At 39.8% G+C, this 27,691-nt stretch overlaps 1 protein-coding gene across 10 annotated transcripts in view; it reads left to right on the plus strand.

Annotated features, from left to right (window-relative positions):
• The first annotated feature begins 725 nt into the window (after positions 1-725).
• Positions 726-27,691, plus strand: part of ADAM22 (ADAM metallopeptidase domain 22) — a 233,088-nt gene continuing 206,122 nt past the window's right edge. For all 10 annotated transcript variants that reach the window (XM_055307391.1, XM_055307393.1, XM_055307392.1 and 7 more), the window contains exons 1-2: positions 726-968; positions 1,436-1,596. In XM_055307391.1, the coding sequence (XP_055163366.1) occupies positions 863-968; positions 1,436-1,596 (267 nt within the window). In that variant the 5' untranslated portion in view covers positions 726-862. The remainder of the gene's footprint in view (positions 969-1,435; positions 1,597-27,691) is intronic.

The following is a 27,691-nucleotide window of genomic DNA, read 5'->3' on the forward strand; positions in this document are numbered from 1 at the left end:
GACCTTCGCGATGTTCTCCTTCCATGACTCGCCGGGCCGAGGTAGTGATCCTCCTCTAAGCATTGCCAGGGCACGTTCACACTGTAAGGTCAACAACGGCGTTCATCATATCTAAGAGCACGCACGTGCTTCTTACACCTGGTGTTGTGCACGGTTGTGTCCTCGTGAGCCACTGGGCACACAGTAGGCCCTCCATCAGCATTGGATGAATGGTTAATTGGCCATGCAGCTGACAATAATCTAAGGAACTACTGAATCTGGAAAACCTTATTTAATGGTTCTTTGCGGACGCACAGAGTGAAGATACCGGCTCTCGCAGCTGCACAGTTGGGATGCTTCGGTGCCCAGGAGGCCTGCCAGCGATGACCTCTCTTCGGCCCTTTCCCCCCTTCTTCCGGCCCTAGAGGACCTCGAGGTCACGAGGTCGCGACAGTCCGCACCGTCGCGGAGACGAGCGGGACGCGGGGAAGGAACTACATTTCCCAGCTGACTCTCCGGCGCGCGCCCCTGCCCGCGCGCGGGGGGCGAGTGCACCAGGCGCTCGCTCCCTGCTGAGCGCTCGTCGCCCGCCGGAGTCCTTGCCATGGGATGAGGTGGGAGGCGCTAGAAACCGCCTCGCTACAGCCAACCGCCCAATGCAGCACTCGCTCGCTCCCCCCGCCAGCGGAAGCGCCCGCGGAGCACAATGCAGCACTGAGGCAGCGCCGCGGCGGAGGCTGCAGCGCCGCGGCCGCCGCAGCACCGGCCGGGACTGGGAGGGGGCGGCCGAGGCGAGCCAGGGGGCGCGGGCCCCGGGAGCCGGACCCCGCTGCAGGGCATGAGGAGCTGAGCGTCTCGAGCGAGGCGGGCTGACGGCAGCACCATGCAGGCGGCGGCGGCGGCGGCGGCGGCGGCGGCGGCCGCGTCCGTGCCCTTCCTGCTGCTCTGCGCCCTGGGGACCTGCCCCCCGGCGCGCTGCGGCCGGGCAGGTAAGTTCGCCACCCTCCGTGGCTTCGGGACGTACCATTTTCCAGGAGTCTTTGCAGACCTCTAGCGCGCTGGAAACGGACGTCCCCGTTTCCCGAGTGCGCGGGGAGATTTTTTTTATTTGGAAGGGTGGTGAGAAGTGAGGCGAAAATACATGTGTGGGGGCGCGCGGATGCCTTGGAAGCCCTCGGTCAATGCCTGCTTTACCTCTTCTGAAGAAGAGGAATGCGGAGGATGGGAAAGGGGTGCTGTGCCTCTGGGCCCCGATCCTGGATGATCTCAGATGAGCTGGTCCAGGGCTCTTCGGCTGGCGTCCCTGCGTCTTCCCCAGATGGGGACGGGGAGGGAGGGGGCGGCGGGATTTGCATCGCCGAGACGTCGGACCGCGGGAGGTGAGAGTATGTGTGGGTCAGGGTCATTATTTTCTCCTTGCCTCCCCACTCCCTCCGTACCCTTCTGCTGCCTGGAGGAGACGCCTCGTTGACGGAGCTGGAGAGGAGGGACGAAAACCGCTTCCTGGAGCGCCAGAGCATCGTGCCACTCCGGCTCCTCTACCGCTCGGGCGGCGAAGACGAAACTGGACACGACGCTCTCGACACGCGGGTGCGGGGCCACCCCGCCGGCGGGCAGGTGAGCGGCGCGGTCCGGGGGGGGGGTGCTGGGCGCGGCCTGGCCCACCCTACCGCTCGTTTGCTCTCCGTCGCCCTGGAGATGCAGCGTCTTCGCTGAACGAGCGCAGTCCTCTTGCGAGACGTACATGGCGCTCTCTGCAAAGAAGAAGGGAGTGGGGGGAGCCACCCCCCCCCCCAAAGAACCACAGGCCGGAGCTTTGCTAGAGCGGAGTTTGTGCGGGATGTCTTCGGCAGTGGCAGTGCGGCATTCTGAGCGAAGGGGTGGAGACCCTCTCCCCTCTGTCGGGCAGAAGCCGGGCTTAGGCGAGAAGGGTTATAGGCTTTGGATAGGATTTGCATCACCATTATTGTGGTGCTTGTTTTCATCCTCGAAAAGACTTCATACGTGATTTCAACCAAGGTTAGTACTGTAGAAAAAAAAAAAATCAAGAGACAGACCTAGAAATCCCTAACTAAAACTGTGAAAATAAGCTAAACTGCAGTGTTCTCAACTCACTCAGTTTCTGGACGCCGGAGATGGACCCATTCACCTCCGCTTCTCAGAAAAGGCGTCTCCTCCCCTATTTCTTCTTTGGTAGCAATCCTTTAGTGTAATGTGAACCGTGTTGTTTATTGGACGTTTATAAACTATGTTTAAGAAATACTCTTTAAGTTTACCGTTTACCCACATTTAGATCAATATCACGCACCCAGAGCTAATGCCTGAAAACTATTTTGAACTTACTTGCTAAGATAGGTAATTATTTCCGGCTCTCTGAGCAATTTTTATATTCGCATACATCAACCTGGCAAACAGTTCATTGACCTCTAAGTACATATTGTGGTAGGACTTGCTCATGTGGTTGAAAATGTAAACTTTGCTAATCTAAAGGCTGGTTGAACATTTTCACATGTGTAAATGTTTTTATTAATACTTTAAGATGTGTAGTCTTAAAAAAAAAAAAAAAAGGGGGATGCCTGGGTGGCTCAGCGGATGAGCGTCTGTCTTTGGCTCAGGGCATGATCCTGGAGTCCAAGAATCGAGTCCCGCATTGGGCTCTCTCCGAGGAGCTTGCTTCGCCCTCTATCTCTCTGCCTCTCTCTGTGTGTCTCTCATGAATGAATGAATGAATGAATGAATGAATAAATAAATAAATAAATATCTTAAAGCTGTACATTGATGCTGTGATAGTTATGGCATTTGATCTATATGTATAAAATATGTAAAAATAGAAAAATGCCATCTGTTTTTGTAGCCAAGGGCTTAGCTCTGTTGAAATTTTCATTTAAGAAATTAATTTAAAGGACTACAGTAATATCCTTCAAAGTTTGATTATGGTAGTAGAAAATCTAATGTGTCAAATTTTAATGAAGGATTCCATTATTTAATTTAATGTTTGATAAATACCTATTTTCCTTACATTTGACTTGTTTTCATAGTAAAACTCAAGAAGCAAAGGACACTTATTTTTCAGTGAGAATTATTTCTGTGGAGGAATATTCTCTCACACATTTACAACTTTTGATTATGAAAAATTTCAAGCATTCACAAAATAGATTATAATGAACCCCCACCTTCAATAATTAGTGACTCATAGCCAGTTTTGTTTCATTTATCTCCTACCTATTTTCTTCTCTTCTTGTATTATTTTGAAGCAAATCATATGATTTCATTCATAAAAACTTTGTACTTTTAAAAAGATTCTTTCAAAAAATGTAACCATATTATACCTAATGTATAAATGTATATTATATATATAAATATGTTGTATGTAAGTATATTTGATAAATATATATAAATGTAATGCACATTTATTATTGAAGTTTGTTTAATCCAAGATCCAAATCATGTCTATAGATTGCAATTAATTAATTTTTTGAGCCTATTTATTTTTTTAAAGATTTGTTTATTCATGAGAGACACAGACTGCGAGAGGCAGAGACACGGGCAGAGGGAGAAGCACTCTCCTCGCAGGGAGCGTGATGCAGAACTTGATCCGGGATCCTGGGATCAGGACCTGAGCCAAAGGCAGGCGCCCAACCATTGAGCCACCCAGGCATCCCTTTGATTTTTTCCCTCTCTATTTCCTTGATTTTTTTTTTTCCTTGCAATTTATTCATTGAAGATAGGGGGGTCTTTCATCCTGTAGTTTCCCAGTCTGAATTTTTGCTGAGAGAGTCAGTGCATTAAAACAAATCACAAGACTTTCTTGGAGAGAAAGGGCAACAGAAGGAAGTAGAAATGAAGAAAAAGAAAACTGCAGAATTGAACCTGGAATCTCCAAGTCTCTGCCTGGTGCTGGTGGTGTCTTTAGGTACCCTCTGCCCTTCACTGTGTTTGTGAAAGACCACCATCTTTGGCCAGTTTCCTTCTTTTCTCTCCAATTATGGAGCACTACTCTGGCAGTTTTTGGATCATAGGCTTTTCCATTGGGGCAGAAGATACTTTGGGTCTGTGCAATTTCTGTTTCTTACAATAATAAACCTCACAGTTGAGAAGAATGACTGGCTTCTGGTGAGGAGTAGATAAACTGGTAGAATTAGGTTGAACAGTTGAAGAGATTATTCACATCAGGATTGAAAGTGAAGATACTGTCTTATCATCATTTTTTTTTTTTTTTAGAGAGAGAGAGAGAGAGTCTGCTCATGAGTATGCAAGTGAGGGGGAGGGACAGAGAGAGACGAGAGAATCTCAAGCAGGCTCCATGCCCCAGCACAGAGCCCTTTGTGGGCTTCATCTCACAACCCTGAGATCATGACCTGAGCTGAAGTCAAGAGTCAGACGCTTAAAGTACTGAGCCACTCAGGTGCCCCTCATCAAAGTAATTATTATGAGCCAGTTATCTCAGTGCCTGGCCCCTGTGAGGTACACTCACAGCATCTGGTTGGATGTCTGGATTAGCTGGGGGACTGTTGCTGTTTACCATGCATTTTAAACTACAGTTAGAAATTGCTGACTACTGGGTCTGAATCTGGCAGTTCCAGTTGTTAAGACTCAATTGCCAAATGCCAAATTTTCCTATGATTAGGGAACTAAGTTTTCCTCCATTTTTGGTTTCATTGAGGGCTGGCATTGGACCTAAAAACTCAAGGTGATTATATATGGCCTTTATTATTTCTTGGTAATTACATAGATAAAATTATGGCATCTTAGCTACCCATAGATATTTTTAGCAATTTCCTTTCTTCTTCAGAAATAAAATTGGGATGCCTTTCTATCATTTCACAAAACTCTCATATTCATTTGTTGATTTGTGTATTTAAAAGGCATTTATTTACTTGAGCTCATACTGTGTATCAATTTTTGTACAAGGCTCTGGGGATTTAGAGATAAAAGACACAGTTCAAGCCTTTAAGGAATTTATAGACAAGTGGAAAGATGTATGAATGGATAAGCAGTTATCCTCTGCCCTTCTGTGTGATTTTCTGGAGGTGATCACAGGAAGCTATGGAAGCAGAGAAAACACAGTATTTAACCCAGGTGAGCAGTCAGGGGGCTCTATCTGGGGAGGTGCTATCTTAGCTGTGGTTTGAAGGTAAGTAGGAATTGGCCAGATTAAGGGAAGATGATGGGCGTATCAAATCAAAGGGGCACTAAGTAGATGGACATATAGGGAGCAGGACACATTTTTGTTAAGTGCACATAGTTAGGATTTAAGGTACAGATGAGCCAAAACAGGAAAGCAGGGAGTAGATTCTGCAGTACCTTTATGATTTTTGGAGGAATTTGGTTTGTCCTGGGAGCAATTGAAGGACTTGAGGAAGAAGAATTAACTGACCAAATTCATAATATTGTGGGATAATCCTAATTGTTAAAAATGAATAATTTTAATTTCAGAGAGTAAGTGAAAGTGGTTGTTCACTTCTGTTCATTGGTCAATGCTAATTCACATACTCATTAAGCTTCACAAGAGTTTAGTTACTAAATATATGGAAAATACTGTATAAATGAGCGTATAAAGCACTTAGAACAATGCTGGGTATATTGTAAGCACTATATGAGTTTTTATTAAATAACGTTTACTCCCTCAGGCCGTTCGAGTACTATTTAGAAAGTTTATGACATCACTTTAATGCAAAAACGGTGCCCTAATTATCCGAATTTAACACATTCCCAGAAGTAAGTTACAATTACTAAAATTTACATAACTAAGTGGAATCTAACAGTCCTAGAGATGGAAGAGACCTCGCAGGTCATGTAACCTAATTCAGGAACTACTTCTTACCTAGTAGGATAAAGCCATTGACCTAGAGTAAGGAAACCAGGAATGTATTATTTAATGTTTCAAAAAGCTCACAAGAACTATTATGGTATAAAACACCTTAATTTTACTCTTAATGTGTCCTAGTTTCAATTTTCAGTACTAGGTAGAGAAAAATACTTATGGGGGGGCACCTGGGTGGCTCAGTGGTTGAGCTTCTGCCTTTGGCTCCGGTCATGATCCCAGGGTCCTGGGATCGAGTGCTGCATCAGGCTCCCTGCAGGAAGCCTGTTTCTCCCTCGGCCTATGTCTCTGCCTCTCTCTCTGTGTCTCTCATGAATAAATAAATCTTTTTAAAAAAAGAATATTTATATGTTTGGTACGTTTGGAAGAAATTTTTCTTTTGCTTTTAGGGAAATATGGATAATTTGGTGTGAAATAACAGATGATAATAGTCCATATGATAAAAGATTTCTTTACTACATGGCCAGTTACTTGAATGCATACTTTATTTTTATCCCAAGGTTAGGAAAGTTATTTTGCCATAAAGTTCCAGAAATGATAGTCAAAGAAAGTATATTTGATTGTGGGTAACCTTGCTGTCCTCAGGGTTGTCTACTTAGTCTGAAGTAATTTCAGTCCTGTAAATAGCACTCAGAACTAGAGTATTCAAATTATTATTCTTCTGACTTGAAGTTATTTGTGCTGAAGGAATTGTGTGTTTGTGGATAAATGGATAAAATGTTTTCAATTGGGCATCTATATGGGCAACATAGTACATACTGAGCCTTAGTGATGGTTTCATACTGATAATCACTTAATTACTATTTTTAAGAAAAAGCACCTAATGGCTACTTTTAAAAAATTATTGCTAGCCAAGCATGACATTTACTGTAGCATCAAAGATAGGTTATTGGGTGGTTTATTTTGATGTGTGTTCATCTCCTAGATTTTCAGTTGTTTTTCATCCAGTTGATTATATTTCTCTACAAGTAGCAGAATTTATTTTTGTCAGAAGTCTTTGCTGTCATTGAATAGATAGGCTACTTACTTCTCTCTTTCCTGATAGTGTTGTAGCTTCTCAAGTAGTCAGGTACCAAAAACAGATCTATAATTTATCATAGTTTTGATAATCAGTAATGCAAGATGGCAAGTTAGTGTGCTCCATTTTTATGAATATATTTATACATATGCCTAAGCATGCATGAGCTGTACTTAAAATTGTGCTGTTTCACTTGGGAGCACTGAGTCAGCTTCACGGTAAATTGTCTGTGGGACTACTTTGCTTCTCTGGCGGAAAAGGGCTCCTAGGAATTACAGTTTTGGAAGTATTTTGCAAGGTTAGCACAAACAATTTTTTTCTTCTTAATGTGCATTTGTTAAACCTAAGTAGCTCAATATTGATAAAGTTTTGCCACCAATCAAAACTTTGTTTTGCTGCTATAAATAGGAAGGAAACATTTTCCAGCATATTTTTATTCTCCTACCAGCATTCATCTCTTAAAATTGAATAGTTAAAAGAAAATGATATTGAGGATTGTTGGAGTTTTCTTTAAGTCTTGTTTTTACTCTATGAGATCCCAATTTGTTTATATGTTTTTTGGGCATCTTTGAAGTTCTGTTTAATGATCTCACTGTGTATCAAAAGAACCCATCTTTCATCACTTGTTTACAGCGATACCTGGAAAACTATGAATGACTCTAAGAGCTTATGGGTTGATAAAAATCATTCTCAGTTGTATTTGCTTTCTCAAATTTCAAAGAATACCAAGAGTTCTATCATTTTTAATGAAGGGGTGCTTCCTAAAAGTACATGGACAGAGGCCTGCTTTCTTGTCATGGCTCATTGAGAGCAAGAATCTGTAAGGTCAGTGTACTCAAATAAGGCCACATCTATCATTACGTTTCATGGATAAGATCCAAATGGAAAAGGATGTTAATTAAAGGAGGAAGGAGAGCAGTAGAGATAGGAACATTAAGTAGAATGGTGAGGAGGAAGGAAATAGAAAACAGGAAAAGAGAAGTGCTTATAGTACTTTTATCATTTATGTTATAATAGACACTAAAATACTTAATATACAGTAACTTATGCGGTTACTTTTTATGTGTGCAGCACTTCTTGGTATATGGTACACATTAATTCACTGCAGTCCTGTAAGAATCATATGACTGGTAATACCAGCTATAAGACCACAAAGCTGGTAAGTAGCTGAGAAGGGATTTGAATCCTGGCACTTTAACTCCACTGCACTGGCTCTGCTTAACCTCAGTGCTTAACTGGCCTTATGGTAGGAGGCCCAGAACATTTGTTTAGATGTCATTCAATGGCAGTGAGGTCAAAGATTTCTTATATTTGTCCCATTGGAAGTATATATTTCTTGCAACTTGCAGAACACAGGAGGAATGCATCACATCTACTAACTTGAAAATGACTACATAGGGGCAGCCCTGGGTTCAGCTGTTTAGTGCCACCTGGAGACCTGGGATCGAGTCCCACATCGGGCTCCCTGCATGGAGCCTGTCTCTCCTTCTGCCTTTGCCTGTGTCTCTGCCTCTCTCTCTGTCTCTCTGTCTCTCATGAATAAATAAATAAAATCTTAAAAAAAACCCGACTACATAAAGATACTTAATATTTATTTATTTATTTTTAAAAAAGATTTATTTATTCATGAGAGAGAGAGAGAGAGGCAGAGACACAGGAGGAGGGAGAAGCAGGCTCCATACTGGGAGCCCGACGTGGGACTCGATTCCGTGACTCCAGGATTGCGCCCTGGGCCAAAGGCAGGCGCCAAACCGCTCAGCCGCCCAGGGATCCCCAGGATACTTATATTTAAAAGGTGAAAAACACCTCTTGAAGTGCTGGTATTCTGTTTTGGAATCGGATATGTATACTTATTGTTATATCTTTCTTTGTAAATTGAAGATTTTTTTTTTGTAAATTGAAGATTTTAATATTCATCAGTCAATACTAAAATTATGTATACCCTTTTGTGATCAAAGTTGCATAAAACAGAAACTTTAAATGCTAAACGGGGATCCATATTCCTTTCTTCAGAAGAAAAGAGAATATCTTTTGTTGCTTCCTAGAGCAACTAGCTCCACAGTCCCAAATGTCAAAGCCTTCAGGTGAAAGAGATACATAATCAGTAATAACCAAAATGATAGCTTCTGTGAACATCTAGTTGGATGTGTTTACTTAGGCAATAAAAGCCCTAGAAAGCAAATATTGAGGGAAAGAATTGAAAAAATAGAATTAGTTTTTGTTGAATAGTTACCATGTACAAGGTGCTGTGCTGAGTGATTTATGCGCTATCTTTCATTATGAAGTAGATATTATATCCGTTTTATCACTGAGGCTACTGAGACTTTAGGAAGCTAATTAACCTGCCCAGGGTCATATAACCAATAAGCAGTAGAGTTGAGAAAGGAATTCTCAAAATGTTAGAGATCCAAGTAAAATAATCCTTTTGTAATATATACTGCTTATTTAACCCATTCATCTTTGTGTTGGAGTCAACCCAACATTTCTTTAAGAACTCTTGGTCCTGCTCAAGTCTCCTCTGTTGCTAATTTCATTCAGGGGTGAATTGATGTCATGTTTAATGTTTATTTTGTGTCATCATTTCGAGAAATGGGTATACTTTCTACTTCTACCTCAGATATTCTTTAACCGCATAGAAATATTTGAATCTGCATCTTAATGTCAGCAGAGAATATCTGTACTCTGAGTACCTGTTGGAGTTTTATCTGCCAGAAGCTTACTTACAAGAAATTGTTTATGGGGTAAAAAAAGAGAAACTGTTTATGGGGAATTATCCTCTATTCCTCCATAGAATGCTGGCCTCACCTACTGAGATTCTGAGGTGAGAGTATTTTTTTAAAAAATCTCCCCAGTGGATTTCCAGTTTGTACGCAGGGTTGAGGAGCTCTGTGTATCCTTAAGTTTTAAGAGATCTTTTTTTTCTTAAATCTTTTTGGATTTAAGTTAGTCATAAGAGTTTCATATCTGAATCAGTATCAGTTTTCTCATTTGCATCCGTGAACTCTTCAGTAGTTTACCAGACTTTTTCTAAAGGATATTTTGAAGGATATTGTAAGTAATATTCCTGAGAATTCAATTACAGTATTAGTTGAAGTCTTGGGGAACTTTATGGATGGTGCCAGATCAGGACCAAGAGGAAAGATTTGTCATGTAATTGTTTCTTTCCTTGAGTTGGATGCTAGAAGTTTAGAGGCAAATTGTGCTGTCCTCCAAAGCCAAAGTCACAACATGAGTTTTCCTTCCAGCTTCATCTGAGCTCATCAGTGTACTCTGCATCATCCCCATTTCAGCTCAAGTCATCTGAAGTATCCTTTGACTTGGGATAATTTATCAATATGAAAAGTCATATCTGTACACATTTTCATTATGCATGCTATACATAGATTAAAATATTCAAGCATAGGGGATCCCTGGGTGGTGCAGCGGTTTAGCGCCTGCCTTTGGCCCAGGACGCGATCCTGGAGACCCAGGATTGAATCCCACGTCGGGCTCCCGGTGCATGGAGCCTGCTTCTCCCTCTGCCTGTGTCTCTGCCTCTCTCTCTCTCTCTCTCTGTGTGACTATCATAAATAATAAATAAAAATAAAAAAAAATAAGCATAGAAAAAGTAATTTCAAGTTTCCTCCATCTACTTTTCTGAAGAATTCCTACCCACTCCCTCTTCTCACAGCATGTTACATTGTTGTCTTCTTAGTACTTGCCAGCACTTGCCATCCTTTTTTTTTTTTTTTTTTTTTTTTACTTATTTTGGCGGGGGGTGGTGGTGGTATGAGTGAATGCTAGCAGGAAGGGGCAGAGGGAGAGGGAGAAAGAATCTGAAACAGACTCCACACTGAGCGAGGAGCCCCATGCTGGTCTGTCCCACGATCATCAGATCATACCCTGAACCGAAATTAAGAGTTAGTCTCTTAACCAACTAAGCCACCCAGGCACCCCTCCATGACCTTTTTTTTTTTAATGTTTGACTTATTCATTGTCTTTCTTCCAGTGTACCATCACTAAAATATAAAACTATGAGAATAGTGATCTTGTCTGTTTGTTCACGACATCTCCACTGCTAGCACAGGGTAGGTATTTAATAAATATTTCTTGAAGTTTCCTTTCTCCCCAGTTTCCTCATCTGCTTAAAATTTGTATTTTATTGTGTAAGTGTCCATGTAAACATCCTGAAGTCCTCTTTGGTACTGGATAGGATATAAAAGAATGAATATATGAATTAATTTTAGTCTTCAGATATTGAATTCATAGCCTCTTTGGATAATTATAATTATTTTACACATGTTTAAAATAGAGTTCAATGTGCTGTATTTTTATTGTTTTACTTATTTTTCAATGTGTTATATTTTAAAAAATACAAATACTTCATATATGAAAAAATGATTTTAGACTTCTAGTGGTCCTTTATTTCGAATTTCATCATTTGATTTGCTTTTAAGATCAAAATCTGTTTTGTTTTTCCTAGAACAGACTATTATATGTAATTTGATTTCAAAAATAAAAAAATGCCATACCATGACCCAGAAGCATCAGTAGTTACAACTGGGAAGAGGAGGAATAAACAACTTAATCCACTCCCTGACCCCACACTGTCAGCAATTTGTTTCTTTATATTGAAGAGATTTTTCAGAATCATATTCATGTACCAGCAAGGGTAAATCAACATTTTTCTCATTTTTAAAAATCAATTTTGTTCCAGAGCAATAGTTGTCCTTTTGCTGCATTTTTTTGGTCCAAGTAAAGAACAGTAGATAACTGTTTGAAGAGAAATCAATGAGGCTTTCCTGAAGATGGGCTTCAAGAGCTCACGTTTTGCAAGTGGCTTTAAAATTTTCTACCTGAGGCAGGAGAAGTCCTGATTGATCACTTATTCGACTTGGCACTGACTCATGTCTGTAGCCTATACCTCTATAGTTGGTCAGTTGCTCTTCTTATTTTGTTGTTGTTGTTTTTTCCTTTTAAATAGGTTTGGTTGGGAGAAATTGCCTTCATTTCCTCCACTAGTGAGGTCAAGAGGCTGGTACACGTGATTTGGTACTCATGGTCACAGCTCACGCTTTGCTTTATGTGGTTTCTCTTTCTTTGAGCTAGATAGTAAGATGCTGCAGATGCAGCTGGCACTTCACAAAACCTGGTTCTGTAGATTTTTTTTGTGAATCTCCTAGTGTATTTTTAATGCCTGTAGAACATACTGTCAGGGGTCTGGCCAAAACCCAGCTATGGATCCTCATGAGCATAATGAACTGTCAAGGTTACACATGGTAGTATTAAACTAAAGTGGGCTGGAAGAGCAGCTGGCTGAACAGTCATCTAGGGTCATCAGAACATGGGCAGGAGCAGGGTGTGGATAAAAGTGTGGTGGAAGGTAAGGCTCTGGGAGATCACAAAGCAGTTTTAGGGAGAAGATAACTGGGGGTACTATGTTGGGTCCAATATCTTCCTGGCTCAACTAGAGCTCCCTGAAACAGTCTGAGGCACAATCTAAGTTTTTAATCTTAGACAGCTAGGTTTTAGTGATTAGCTCTACTCTTGATTTAGATCTTGTGTGTTTTGAAGCAAAGAAACAAAAAATAGATCTTGTATTTTTAAGGACACCTGGTGTTTTTTAGCCTGACATGCTCTGATGGTACCTGTGATTTCATCCTCCCATGAGTTTTCAGTGTTTCAGAGGGAAGAAACATTTTTCTTCTTCTCCCACTCCTCCTCTTCTTCCTTTTCTTTTTCTTCTTCCTATTATTCTTCTTCATTCTTCCTCCTTTCTTATTCCTCTATTTTACTCAGTTGGTCATTTTGAGATGTCTGCAGGCTAGTGGGAGAGGACTTTACCTGGCCCACTCTTTGCCCTGTGTAGTAATTCAGACTGTAGACTCTGCCTCTCCTGGGTCAGGAAATGAGGCTTACTGAAAGATTGATGGCTTTTCATGCTCTGAAAAATAACACTTAGTTTGTACTAAATGAGCAGCAGGCTCATTTTGAATGCCATGTTGTATACATTCAGTAAAGGTATGTTAAAGGTCCTTAAAAGAGTCCTTTTAAGTAGGAATTTGGAAAGTTTTATTTAGTTGGATAATTTTGGGATTGTAATCGAACTAACATGAGTCCACTCCTGGGTGAGTTACAGATAGGAACCACACCAAGCAGAGTTGTTACACCAAGGAAAGTTTACTTGCAGCAGATAAGGAGGTCACAGGGAATAAGTTCCAAAGCCATGACCCCCTGAGCAAAGATTTCTTTGCTGACTGGGTTTCTTTTGTTCAGGGTTAAGATGAATATACAGAAAGGGGAGTCTTGCCCTTATTTGTGGAGACATAAGGTTGTGCATGTACCTTAAGGAAACATGCCTATACATATGTTGTGTGTTATGTTAGTGAGGTTTGTGCTCCTTTTGGGCAGAGATTTTAGCATTATAATGAGGTAACTGCACTCACTCCATGGTCCATGCACACAGGTGTGAACCAGTGGTTGAGCTCAAAGTGATCTGGGTGGTCTGGCAGGCTGGAGCTCTTAGGGCAGTCCTTATTGCTTGAGAGAGTAGTTTGAGTTTCCATGATGGGATGCTTGGCCTGTTGGGTCTGTTGCTTAAGTTAAAAGATAAGCTAGAAAGAAGACTTAAGGAAAACGTGGGACAAAGGTTGGTGGATCCATGCAGTAAAGATCAGGTCTTGAGGTCAGTCATGTATGGTCATGCTAGTGATGGTATCAGTCTCTGTTTACCATAAATAGTGGGTTATTTTCGCGGTGAGTTTAGGATTCTATGTGACTTTCAGTACTTTCATGCACTTTCCAAGAAAACCTTAGGTAAATGTTTAATAAGAAGAATGGGAATTTGTTTTTTTACAGATGGCATTTGCAAATTTATCTTATTGTTAAATAATTAAGTCATTTCTTAGGAAGACTATTATTAACTTTGGTAGAAACTTGAACATCACTGAAGGTGATGAATTTATTCAGGGTCACAAAATTGTTCTCACATTTTATGACTTGGCATGGTGTTCTTACAGTTCTTAATGATCTGGCCTAGGGTCTCATAATTAATGAAGAGAGAATGCTATTAATTTTTGCTTAACCAATTTCATGTGAAATCTACTTGAGGTTATTGGTTAATGAGTTGTTTAGGATATCTCCTAAATGTTCTTGTTATGAAATCATTAGAGTTTTCAGTTTTCATAGGGTGATGGGGTAAAAATTATTTTAATTTAGTCATAAAGAAAAACAAGGAGTGAAGGCATGCAACCTCATCTTCATTTTCATTTCTTCCCAGCATTGACCCAGAGCCTTGTACGTAGCAAGTGTTCAACAGCAGATGTTGACTGGTTGAAGTCATTGATGCCATGACTTTTGCAGAGTCTTGTTCCATTCTCGTGTCCCCAGACTCCTCTTGTTATGTCAGGTTTTCCCTGGTCAGTTCTTTTCTCTTCATCTCTCATTACAGGTTCTATGACTTTCATGTTGCCTCTTTCCATTTGTTGTTCTCCTATGGGCATAGTTTTGCTCTGTTCACTTTCCCCGTGACCCTTGGTTTATTTCTGTCAAGTTCCTCTTTTTCTCTTAGCAACTAAAATAAAAAACAAGTCTCTGAAATATTATTTACATTCAGTGTTGGGAACTATCCAGGGTGCACATTGCTGGACTTCATTATTTTGTAACTTGGAAAATGTGGTATAGTTCAACAAGTTTCTCATTTTACCACTTACCTTTAAACCTGTGTTTTGTTTGTTTGTTTGGTGTGTGTGTGGTTTTTCTTTCTTTCTTTTTCTTTTTTTTCTGTTTGTTTCTTTTGTTCCCCTTCAGTTGTCCTTCATTCCTTATCTTGTTTGGATGTGGAATGACATGTCTCTGCTGTTCTTTAGGGCTGGACTAATTGCCTTCCTAAATTCATTTTTTTTTTTTTTGTTCTCATTGTTCATCATTCCCTGGATTAAAACTCTGAGTTATGTGCTCAGTCCACCCTCTGCATTTGCTGAGCATGTCTCTTCTCAAACTCTTCTCATCTGATCTGCTGCTCCATTGCTACAGTATTCAGCCTCAGTATTAAGAAATGACGAGGCACTTTTACAGGCATAGTAAAAGTAAAACTTGTCTCAGAGGCTTGTCATAAAATTATTCCTGCTTTTGTGTATATTGGTGTGGAGGGACTGGAACAACTGACAATTGAGTGTGTTAATAGAAGGTATCCCCCCTGAGAGACTGTGCAACGTTGGGCTGGAACTTTGTTAGTGAGACTCACTATTTTTTCACTGCTTAGTGCTGTGCCTGATGCATACTTGATGCTCAGTAAATATTTATGGTCTGCCTTTATTTTAATTTTCTGGCTCAAAGATGAAAATCAGTTCTGTGAGCATTTATGTTACTGATTTTATGTACTTTTTAAATAATATTTTATTTATCTATCTGAGAGAGAGAGCAGGGGTGGCAGAGGAGCAGAGGGAGGGGGACAAACAGATTCTGTACTGAGTTCAGAGCCCAAAATGTGGCTTAATCCCACGACCCTGAGATCATGACCCATGCCAAAATCAAAGAGTTGGACACTAAACCAACAGAGCAACCCAGGTGCCCCTTATTTTATATACTGTTGATATTTCCAACAGTTATAGTATTTCTTTCTTCAAGATTATTAAAATGTTTTGTTGGGATGAGTTCCAGAGCAGCATGAGCCTCCTTCCACATCTTTGCCTTATCTCTGACCTCTTTGTTCTTCTTCCTCCCACATCTGTTCTTGCTGAACCAACAGAGACACCCTGTATTCAGTACGCCCAGGTTCTGGGAGGATCCCATTACTGTGAGCATCTGAACTGAAATCCCTCTTGCTTCAGATTTGAGGCAGAGTTTATTATTAGGAAAGATGGGGCCATAAGAGTAAGAAGGGATAACACCAGGGAAGGCAGTGGGAACTCAAACACTGGTTGGCATACTGACATTCCACCACCCAGGGCTGCTTTGCAGTCTGTCTGCCAATTTAATCACTGTGACAGAATCACTCATGTCAGTTTATAGCCTCATCTCTCCCCAAAAAATAAATCCAAGCTATTTAACCTTTGTGTGTGACTTTATTCACCAGAGTTTGCCATTTGGTGCCTGGAGCTGCATATTCTTTAAGGCAATGACGCATGTCTTCTGGGAGAGTGACATGTAGTATTTCTGATGGATCTGAGCTTGTATGACATATTCAACCAAGAAGTTCCCTTGGTGTTTGTTCTTAGAATTTTGATTGTTTTGTTAACTGGGGTTTTGAATTAAGTACAACATTTTTTTTCCCCTTTAAGTCCTAGGTGCTTTCTTTTCTAATACTTTATTTTCTCCAATTTTTACCACTGTTTTATGGCCTAACAAGTTAATATAAAATATTTACTTTATTTCTTAGGAGGTAAATATTACCTACATAGACTATTTACTCCTTGAAATCTCTGTGACGCTAAACGATCTGCACATCTGATTTAAATCAGAATAAACACCGCAGGAAAATAGTTCCTTCATTATAAGTAGAGAACTCAGGGAAGGATGGTACTCTGAGCTGTTTTTAAGCACTTACATCTTGGTGTGAATGAAGGATCTGAAAGGTGTAAGATCAGAAAGGAAAGTAAGGGTATAGGTTGGTGAGGAGGTCCCACATCAAAATATTAGGATCGAGGCAGCCTGGGTGGCTCAGCAGTTTAGCGCCGCCTTCAGCTCAGGGCATGATCCTAGAGACCCGGGATCAAGTCTCATGTCAGGCTCCCTGCATAGAGTCTGGTCTCCCTCTGCCTGTGTCTCTGCCTCTGTCTCTCTCTCTCTCTCTGTGTCTCTCACGAATAAATAAATAAAGTCTTAAAAAAAATAGAATCAAGTAGCTGGCCCATAGAAATGAACTTTAACAGTTCTCATGACTTCAGCTGACCCAGATGCAAAATTATGTATATTTTAATTGTATATATATTTTTATTTTTTTAATTTTTAAAAATATTCATGATACATACACACACACACACAGAGAGGAGAGAGAGACAGGCAGAGGGAGAAGCAGGCTCCACTCAGGGAGCCCGATGTGGGACTCGATCCCAGGACTCCAGGATCATGCCCTGGGTGGAAGGCAGGCACTGAACCATTGAGCCACCCAGGGATCCCCCTGTATATATATATATATATATATATATATATATATATATTTAATAAGAGCTTTATTGGAGTATAACTTACATGTTATAGAATTCACCCATTTAGAAAGGGTTTACAACTCCAAGTTTATTAGTATTTTTGAACAGTCATACAGCCACCCCCGCTGTCAATGTTAAAACATTGTTATCACTTCAGGGCACCTTGGTCGTGCAGTTCGTTAAGTGTCCAACTCTTAGTTTCTGCTAACATCATGATCTAAGGGTCATGAGATGGAGTCCTGCTTCGGGCTCTGAGCTCAGCTCAGAGTCTGCCTAAGAGTCTCTCTCTCTCTCTGTCCCTCCCTCCTGTACTCACATTCTCTCTTTGTGTCAAATAAATAAATAAAACTGTCTTAAGGATTCCTGGCAGGTGAGCCTAACCTAATACTAGGGCACCTCTTCCTTTGGGAAGCTCTGGTTTAACGGGTTTTTTTAATTTTTTTTTTTTTATTTATTTTTTATGATAGTCACACACAGAGAGAGAGAGAGAAAGAGGCAGAGGCATAGGCAGAGGGAGAAGCAGGCTCCATGCACCGGGAGCCCGACGTGGGATTTGATCCGGGGTCTCCAGAATCGTGCCCTGGGCCAAAGGCAGGCGCCAAACCGCTGCGCCACCCAGGGATCCCTGGTTTAACGGGTTTTAAAAGATTTATTTAGTTATTTTAGAGAAAGAGAGAAAGGGAGTGTGTATACGTACCTGAGCAGAAGAATGGAGGGAGGACAAAGGGAGAGGGAAAGAGAGAATCTCTAGCAGACTCTGTTGAGCAGAGTCTCATTCACAACCCTGAGATCAGGACCTGATTCAAAATCAAGTCCAGTGCTTAACCAACTGAGCCACCCAGACATCCCTTTAAAAGGTTTAGAAAGTTGAGTCAACATGAACCTCCCTGCAGCTTTCAGCCATTAATTTTTATTTTTTGTAATTTTGCTGGCCACAGGTTTAGAGACATCTCCACACTTGTGTTATTTATCCCTTAACTGTTATGTGATATTTACAAAATCAACCATGTGAAAGGTTCTTATGAAAATTTCTTTAGGACAACTTTAGTACGTTTTTTTTTTTTTTTTTAATTTAAAAAAGCTCCTGTTGGGATCCCTGGGTGGCGCAGCGGTTTAGCGCCTGCCTTTGGCCCAGGGCGCGATCCTGGAGACCCGGGATCAAATCCCACGTCGGGCTCCCGGTGCATGGAGCCTGCTTCTCCCTCTGCCTGTGTCTCTGCCTCTCTCTCTCTCTCTCTGTGACTATCATAAATAAATAAAAATTACAAAAAAAAGCTCCTGTTTTGAAATAGTTCAAACATAAAAAAAAGGTAGATAGAATAATGTGACAGATACTCTTTTACTCATCACACAGAATCAACACAAATTTAATAGTGTTTTGTTTTGTTTTTAAGAAGTAAACATTATGATTCAATTGATGCTCTCCTGTCTTCCATTTCCTCATCCTTCTCAGGGGAAATCATTATCTTGCAATTAGTCTGCATCCTTCCTGGCTTTTTTTTTTTAAATTCTTTAACTATATAAATATTCCAGAAACAATGTATATTACTATATTGTATGTTCTTTACATGTATATATTTGGTATCATATATGTGTATATTTTTGGTATCATATATATTCTTTATGCTATTACTCAACATTGATTTTCAATTTCTTGTGTTGGTGCAGGTAAAATAGTGGAATTCATTTCTTTTTATTGTTGTCTGGCTTTCCATGTTATAAACTTACCATCATTTATTTCTTTTTACGTTAATGGTATTTATAGAATGTTTTCAAATTTTCACTCTTCTAAGCAGAATTTACCATTGATAGACATGTGCATGAGTTTCTGTGGGGCATATATTTTTAAGTGAAATTTGTTAATTCTTAGGGCTTGTGCATTCTTGACTTCTCTACATAATGCCAGATGACATAGTGATACACCAGTTTACACTTCACCAGCAGTGCATGAGGACTTCTGTATATTTCTGTCTTCATAATCATTTGGAATTCTAAGACTTAAAAGTTATAAAAAATATTATGGATATGAATGGCATCTGATTATTTTTCTTTCCATTTCCCTGATAACCTAATGAGATTGAGCATCTTTGGTGACCATATTCTTCTAAATGGTCTATTCATATACTTCCCCATTTTTCTATTGGGTTGTCTTTTTCTTACTAATATATAGACATTTTAAATATATTCTGGATTCTTTTCTATTGTTGATTATTATAAATACTTTAAAAATTATTATGGCTTATCTATTCATTCTCATGGTATCTTTTACAAAATTAACTTTATGTTATTCATATCAGTTCTTTATGATTCTTTGTGTATTACTTCACTATAGAATCCATGATTTAAAAATTTTTTTTTTGAATCCATGATTTTTAAAGAATGTGTCTTAATTTTTAGTGAAGTAAGTGCCTGATACAGTTTTTTTTTTTTTTTTACAAAAGTTTGATAGGATAGTGATTTAAGAGTTGGGGGGCCTGAAATGAGGCTGTATGCTTTCCCAGCCTGCCTTTGCCACAAGCTCACTGTGTGAACTTGGCAGACTCCTAACTTTTTACATCAATGAAGAACAGTACCTAGTTCATATGTTGTTGCAAGGATTAAAGGGGATTATACACATAAAGCTTATGGCTGAGCATTTAGTAAGAGCTCAATAAATGTTAGCTCTTTTTTTTTTTTTTTTTTAGCTTCCATAATGATCATTTCTTGGTATGAAATCAGTGCTCACTTTGTTGTGTACACAAATCACCGGGTTTCTTGGATTGTTTCGTAAGAGCTGTGGTTCCTTTCAAATTTTCCTGGAAAGTAGAACAGTTTGGACCCTGGTGGTAATGCTGGGTTCCAGCTTTGGTGTTATTGGATTCTTTTGGGTAATTTAACAAAACAAGTTAATCTTGTTTCTTTTTTAATTTTTAATTTAATTAAAAAATATTAGAGAGAGTGTGCACTTTTGAGCACGCGTGAGCAGGGTTGGGTGGGGGCAGAGAGAGGCCAAGGGAGAAGCAGACTCCCCACTGGGCAGGCAGCCCGATGTGAGGCTTAATCCCCAGACTCTGGGCTCATGACCTGAGCTGAAGGCAGACGATTCACTGACTGAACCACCCAGGTGCCCCTTGTTTCTTTCTTTTAAATTGAATTATAGTTGACACATAATGTTAGCTTAGTTTGAGGTGTACAACATAGTGACTTTACAAGTCTATACACTATTCTGTTCCCTTCACAAGGCAACTAACATCTCTAACTGTAGAAGGCTACTACAATATCATTGACTATACTCTCTGTGCTGTGTAATTTTCTTTTTTTCGCCCCCTCACACAATAGTTCAAACATCAGATGGGATTTGTTTCCTTAAAATTGAAGAAGTAACAATGCAGCTTCATTACTTTGGAATGGGAGACCTCTCTGCATCAGCTGAGATCTCAGTAGTCTATAACCTCCACAGAGATGTTCCCAGCCAGAAAGTGAGGAAAAGAAGGGAGAGCAGGACATGAAAGGGCTAACAGGTAATGGGATTAAAGGTTAGATTCTAGGGACGCCTGGGTGGCTTAGTGGTTGAGTGTTTCCCTTTGGTTCAGGTCGTGATCCTGGGGTCCTGGGATTGAGTCTTGCATCAGGCGGTGATCTTGGGGTCCTGGGACTGAGTCTTGCATCAGGCACCCCACAGGGAGCCTGCTTCTCCCTCTGCCTATGTCTCTTGCCTTTCTCTCTGTGTCTCTCATGAGTAAATAAATAAAATCTTAAAAAAAATAAAGGTTGGACTCTAGGTTCCTAAACCAGGCTGAGTGTTGGAATCTATATATTGAATTGGATAAGATGCTCTATTTTAATAGCTTGTTTTCTTTTTTTAAAAAAAAAACATGTTCTATTTGAAGAGCCTCAGAAGGCAAAAATCTAGAGGGAAGAGATCACTGAGGAAAAAATGGCTCCCAAAATTTTATAAAAAGGAACAGTTTTTAGAAAAGTCCATTTTGCTTCTGTGAAAACTTTGCATTTGAAATATGTTTATGACAAACATAATCCTAATTTTTAATACAATTTTTATATTTTATTTTTTAAAAATTTAAAAATATTTAATTTATTTGAGAGAGAGCATGTACAAGCAGGGGTGGGCTGGAGAGAAGCAGAAGGAGAGGGACAAGCACATTCCATGCTGAGCATGGAGCCCAGTGTGAGGCTTGATTTCAGGACCTTGAGGTCATGATCTGAGCTGAAACCAAGAGTCAGACATCTAACCAACTAAGTCACCCAGGTGTCCTTTATAATAATTCTTAATAACAGCTTTGTTGACATATAATTCAGGTACTATATAATTCATGTACCTTTTAGCATGTAAAATTCACTCTTTTAGCAGTGGCTTTTATTTTTATTTATTTATTTACTTTTTAAAGATTTTATTTATCAATGAGACACACACACACACACACAGAGAGAGAGAGAGAGAGAGAGAGAGAGAGAGGGGCAGAGGGAGAAGCAGGCTCCATGCAGGGAGCCTGATGGTGGGACTCAATCCTGGGACTCCAGGATCATGCCCCGGGCCAAAGGCAGGCACTAAACCACTGAGCCACCCAGGGATCCCCAGCAGTGGCTTTTAAAAACATTTTTAGGGATCCCTAGGATTATTCATGTGTCTCTCATGAATAAATAAACAAAAATCTTAAAAAAAAAACTTTAAAAATATTTAGTCATTCTCAATTCTCTCTCTTTTTTTTTTTTAAATTTTCTAGCTCTTCACTTGATCATTCTATTGTTTTGGGTCCCATTTTAAATAAGTTGTGATCCTAAGTACCTTTGCTGAGCTTCTTGTTGAGATGACTCTACCAGGCATTAGACATAGGCTTCAGCGCAATGGAAGAACTTCCATTTTCTTGCAGTGGATTTCCGTATTTAATAAATATTTTAACACTTAATCAATCAAGCATGTGTTTCTGAATTTCCAACAGTTTTCAACAAACAGTCTTTCCAAAATCTGTTATTTCAGAGTTGATTGTGTTATTTCTCTTTCTCAAGAAATAATTAGATTAGAAGAAGTCCGTATGCTTTTATTTTAGCATCATATGCTCACTGCAGTAAATGTTCAGAAGGAGAAGAACTCCAAATACAGATATCATTGCTGGTTGTAGTAGCAGGATGTGTGTCTGTGTGGAGAGTCTTTGTGGACCATACCGTCTCCACAGGGCCGTTGGGTCAGTTTTAGTTCTCATATTCCTCTTGATGAGAGAAACAGCTACACTTGTCTCTGCACCTTCTGGCCCTTGTGCAGTTGGGTATTTTAGTTATGTTCAAGCTATTAATCATAACTTTTTATAGCTCATGTTCTCTACAGCATGTTTTCACTAGAACTAGAGATTCTTGATTTCTCCTTTCGTCATCCTATCTTTGAATAATGAGGGAACAGAGGAGATTGCAAATATTTAATAGACTTTGATTCTTGTTCCTTTTCTTATGGAGGTTTTTTTTTTTGAGATTTTTAAAATTTATTTATTCATCAGAGAGAGAGAGAGACGGAGGCAGAGACACAGGCAGAGGGAGAAACAGCCTCCATGCCGGGAGCCCGACTTGGGACTCGATCCTTGGTCTCCAGGATCACACCCTGGGCTGAAGGTGTCGCTAAACTGCTGAGCCACCCGGGCTACCCCTCTTATGGAGTTTAAATATTTTATTTATTTATTAGAGACATAGTGAGAGAGAGAGGCAGAGACATAGGCAGAGGGAGAAGCAGGCTCCATGCAGGGAGCCTGAGGTGGGACTCGATCCCGGGTCTCCAGGATCACACTGTGGGCTGAAGGCGTCACTAAACCACTGAGCCACCTGGGCTGCCCTTCTTATGGAGTTTAACTTGCTGGTTTCACAATTAAAATTTTTCCAGTTTTTTTTTTCTTTCAGATTAAGGCTTAATAGCAGGTGTGTGTATATATGTGTATGTGTATGTAGGCAAGAAAGAACGAGGGAGAGAGGAAGAGAGAGAGATGGAATTATTTCTTGTGATTATATTTGTGGGCTGACATTTTAAAAATTTACTCCACAGATGTTTATTGAGGGCTTACTACATGGCAAGCACTGTTCTGGGCCCTTGGGATACAACAGTGAACTAAAAAAAAAAAAAAAAAAAAAAAGATTTCCTTTTTCATGGGACTTATAGCAGATGAAAAACATAATAAATGATATATCATTTATCATTATTAGAAGTATATTAGAAGGTGTATTAGAAGGTGGTGAGTACTATGGAAAAGGAAAAAATTACAGCATGGTAATGAAGATTGGGAGTACGGGGGCGGGGTATCGGTATGGTAGGTTTTTAATAGGGTGGTCTACTATGTCTCACAGAAAAGGGACATTGGGAAAAACTGGAAGGGGGGAGTGAGCCAGGCATATGTATCAGGAAGAGCATTCCAGGATGAAAGGACAGCCACTACAATGACCCCAAGACTAGCGTGTCTGTAAAGTATGAATAACAGGGCTGTTACTCCAAAGATTTGTGTTGGAAGGTCTCATTGAAAACTGTACCAGGGTAAATATTTGGAACTATCCACATGTCTGGAAGTATTTTCAGTTTTATCCTGCATTCTCAAAGGATTCCGTTTTCTCGCCAAAGAAGACCATACAGATTTTCACTTTGGTGTCTGAATGTAATCCATCCCACTCCATCTCCCCACAATATTCTGCATTTGGATTCTTCTTTGCAGGCAGCATTACTTTTGTGCCCTTAAATGTACTTCTCTTTTATGTTTAGTACATGCATGGCTATGGTTTACTTTCTTTGCAGGATGTTTTATTTTGTGTGGTTGGTAGATATTTTTAGTGCTAGCCTGCTGTAAAGCTTACAAAGTAGTACATAATTTCTGCTGTGTCTAATAGATGCATGCTTTCATCCTATCTTTGAACATATCCTGTTTCACAAATGGAGGCAATAGGCCTAAATTGCATTAAGAGAGTTTTGTTAGGTATGTAAGAGGGAAAATAAGATGATTCAGCATTGGAACAGACCACAAATAGGGGTTGAGGAGCTGTCTCAAAAGCTAATAAAATAGGCTCAATAATCATTTTTTCAAAATAGTTTTTTTTTCTTTAAAGATTTATTTATTAGAGAGACGATAGAGATAGAGAAAGCATGAGCAGGAGGCACAGAGGAAGAGAGAGAGACTCTCAGGCAGACTCCATGCTAAGAGCAGAGCCCAATGCTGGGCTCCGTCTCATGACCCCGAGATCATGCACGAGCTGAAACCAAGCGTTGGATGCTTAATGGACTGTGCCACACAGGGGTAGTTCTGAATAGATATTTTTTTCCTAACTGGTGGGAAATGAGATTGCTTAAATCATTGAGTTTTTCTAAAGCTCAAAGTCCCATCTTTCTCCCTCTGTCCTATAGATAATACATATTTCAAGTCATGTAGTCAAATGACTACCACACTCACTAACAAATGTTAGTTGACTAAATTGAGCATGGAATATAGGTCAGAAGTTTTCAAGGACCATCAGTGGAATGCACATGCTAAGAAGGGTTGTACCCTCTTTAACGATGGTAGTGTTTGTAACTACTAGAGAACTAAAAGAAGCCAATAAAATAATTTAAACTAAATTAAAGCAACCTTTATTATGGTTATATTCCTAAGAGCTACTTCCCATTTTTGGCTAATTACAATTTACAAAATAACTTTTATTTATATTATTGTCAGATAACATTTGTCACATTTATTTTAAATTCATAAGTGAGCATATACTTTGTGCCAAGCAAGGTGCTATATTGCACTTAGGCACTTGGTATAGAGTGGAGGGTGATGTAGCTGTAAGGGATGGACCTCAAAGATAGAGGGACAGAGGAATTGTTATCTGGAAGTGACAACAGTAAGGAAGAAAATTTCTGAGTCCTGGTTGTAATACAAAATTCTATTACACCTACTCAGACTTTTCTACTCATGTGATACAGTGATAAACAGTACTGGTGGGGCTAGACTGTTCTGTGAACCTTACATGTACTCCCTCTTCCAGCAGTCCTGAGATTGCTCCTGTGGTTCCCACTTATTAAATGGAGTACCTGAGGCATAGAGAGTTTAAATAACTTGTGCGAGATCATTAACTTGGGGAAGGGGTGGAGGTAGAATTTGAAACAGGAAATTTGGCTCTGGAATCTAGAGTCTTAGCAGATACCCTTTGCAGCTTTTCAAATGAAACTGCTCACAGTTTTAAAACAGGGAAACTCTTTAGGAGAAAACATTTTAGCGCTGGATTGTTCCCTTACCTAGTAGTAAAATGTCTTTGCAGACAATTAAAATCTGTGGACAGAGTCTTCTGTGGTTCTCATGGAGTCCTGTGCCCACGGAAAGGGTTCAGGAGGTGGTGGTGGTGTGGAGATAGTATACCCATGCAGGGAAGGCCAGAGAAGGACAAAGGGGATGGCTCGGTGGCAGTTTGCTGAGGATGCTGATCTGGGGAACATTTCAGTCAGGAGTCCCTGCCAGGAGGCAGCTTCCCAGAAACTCAGTGGGTGTGGTTCAGAGCCACTAGCTACATACTTCTCAGAAATGAATACATTCTCCTATGGTATCATAAATTAATTACAAAATGAACTCTATGTTACTTCAAAGTATTAATTGGCTTCTGAGAAACAGCCAGTAAAAAACTATCATAAAATGGACAAAGAGACTGTGCCCAGGCTTTTTCCTTTGTAAAAAGAATCAAGATGTCTTGTAGAAATCCTTTCTCTAACCCAGCGTGTCAGATGCACGAAGTGCTCTTTATGCTCCAATTTGTGCTCAGTGGAGGCAACAATTAGAGTTTGTTCAGCTTTATATGGAAACACATCAGCAACATAGAGACCCAGGTCATGTATGTATCAAAAACATTCTAGGGCCCCTGCATGTGTGCTCCTCTGTTAAGGCCGAGTTTAAACAGAGGAAAGAGGAAAGAAAAAATGGCTCTACTCCAGCTGGTGGCTCCCCAGCACCACAAACCCACCCTAAGGAGGCCATGGCTGCTTGTTGACTGTTTGCTTATCCTTTCTGTTTTTTACATAGAAGGAGTCAAGTTGTATCATGTCTTTGACATGAAGTTGTTTCTAGCAAGAGCTGCGTGTATGCCACTGAAATAGAGTGGTGGGACTAAGGATTTTATTTCTTTTTGTATTTAGACACAAAGTCATAAAAATAATAAAAATAAGGATTTTATTTCTTTTTGTGTTTAGACACAAAGCCATAAAAAAATATCTCCAAGACTACATTGTGTGTGTGTGTGTGTTTCTTTTCTTGTGTGAAGATATATTTCAGGGCTAAGGGATACTCTATACTCGATTCTGACTTTCTATCATTGGACACTGTTAGCTCATCCTTGTCTAGAAGACCCCTTAGTGATGATCTGTGTCTTATCTCCCTCTTTTAGGGCAGTGGTTATTCCTTCTATTCAGGCTTTTTGGAGTCAGGCTCATCAGCTTATAGAATTTGCTTATATCTAGTAGTAATTATTTTCTAGGTTACAGTTGGCTACAAACTTTCCTTGCTGTAACATAATACACACATGCACAGAAACAGACACATGCAAGCATTATTGGATGCCCAGTGGATAATGTGACTCTATTTTTGATTCATTGAGGCTTTCTGTCTCTCCTAATAACAGTACCTTTTAGAATTTCCTACCTTCAGAGATTATTTACAGTGTATTTTTAAAAGGCATTTCACTTTTCTAGGGAAAATGTTTAGTGCTGAAGATTAGGTGACAAGAATGATCTATTTATTGCTAAGACAAATAATGCCTGGCTCCAATAAATAAAGGAAGTGCAAGTAAAAGTAATTTCATTACCCTTATCCAACAAAATAATTTCATTATTTCGCTACACCTTTGATTTTTTTCCTAGTAATATGTTTGAAAAATTGTACTTACTTTGCTTGTACATAGAAAGTTTTGATGCTTTTGAAGTTAACATCCCGGAAAGATTATAGACCAGGTACATGTAATGAAGCATACGTAACAAAATTTTTCTTATTGGGTGTTTGTGTTTTCTCTCAAACATACATCATGGATGGATTCTTTCAGTTTTCCTCTAATTTAAGAGCAAGGAGTTATTCTTCAAAGCAGCTTGGAGATGCCAGCTAATAGTATGTGGAAGCCCATCCATTTAAGAATATGGGGGGCAGATTCATGTCATACTGAATCTCTCTAACAGCTTCTTGCTATCTTGTAACTTATGTGTGCATGAAAAGATTCTATGGTTTTGAGACATGGTTTCCTCAGAGATGGCTGGTAATGTTTTCTCTCTCTCTCACACAAATTTGCATTTCTTCCTTTCCTTCATAGGTGTGGTAAGATAGCTAATGTGTTCTTCATATCAGTCTTCATTCTAGCTGACTTGAGAAACAAAAAAATGGAATATTTTTGCAAGGGTTCTTGTCTCTGGAATTCCATCATTTTACATCCTAATAAAGAAAGTCCTTAGTGAGGGACTGTCAGGTTATAGATAAAAACATCTTTTGAGTATCTCTGCCGTTAGAAACTTACTGCCTTTTTTTTTTTTCTTCTTCTTTTTCTTTTAAGCAGGAGCTTTGTTCTTACGGTATTTTACTTGATTATTTCTTCACTATGTTCTTGGAAAGTTTTTGGACAGATGAGGTATGTTAGGAAGTTAGGAATCTGGTCCTTTTAAAGTTTACTAAATGTATGTTTATGTTTATGCATGAGCAGAAAGCCCTCCAGAGTTATGTAGTTTTAGTCTTTAGTTCTAGGAGAGGAAAAACCTTTTTATCTCATGTGAATTTGTTT

This window comes from Nyctereutes procyonoides, unplaced genomic scaffold (assembly GCF_905146905.1).
Source record: "Nyctereutes procyonoides isolate TBG_1078 unplaced genomic scaffold, NYPRO_anot_genome, whole genome shotgun sequence".
In the NCBI taxonomy this organism is placed as follows: domain Eukaryota; kingdom Metazoa; phylum Chordata; class Mammalia; order Carnivora; family Canidae; genus Nyctereutes; species Nyctereutes procyonoides.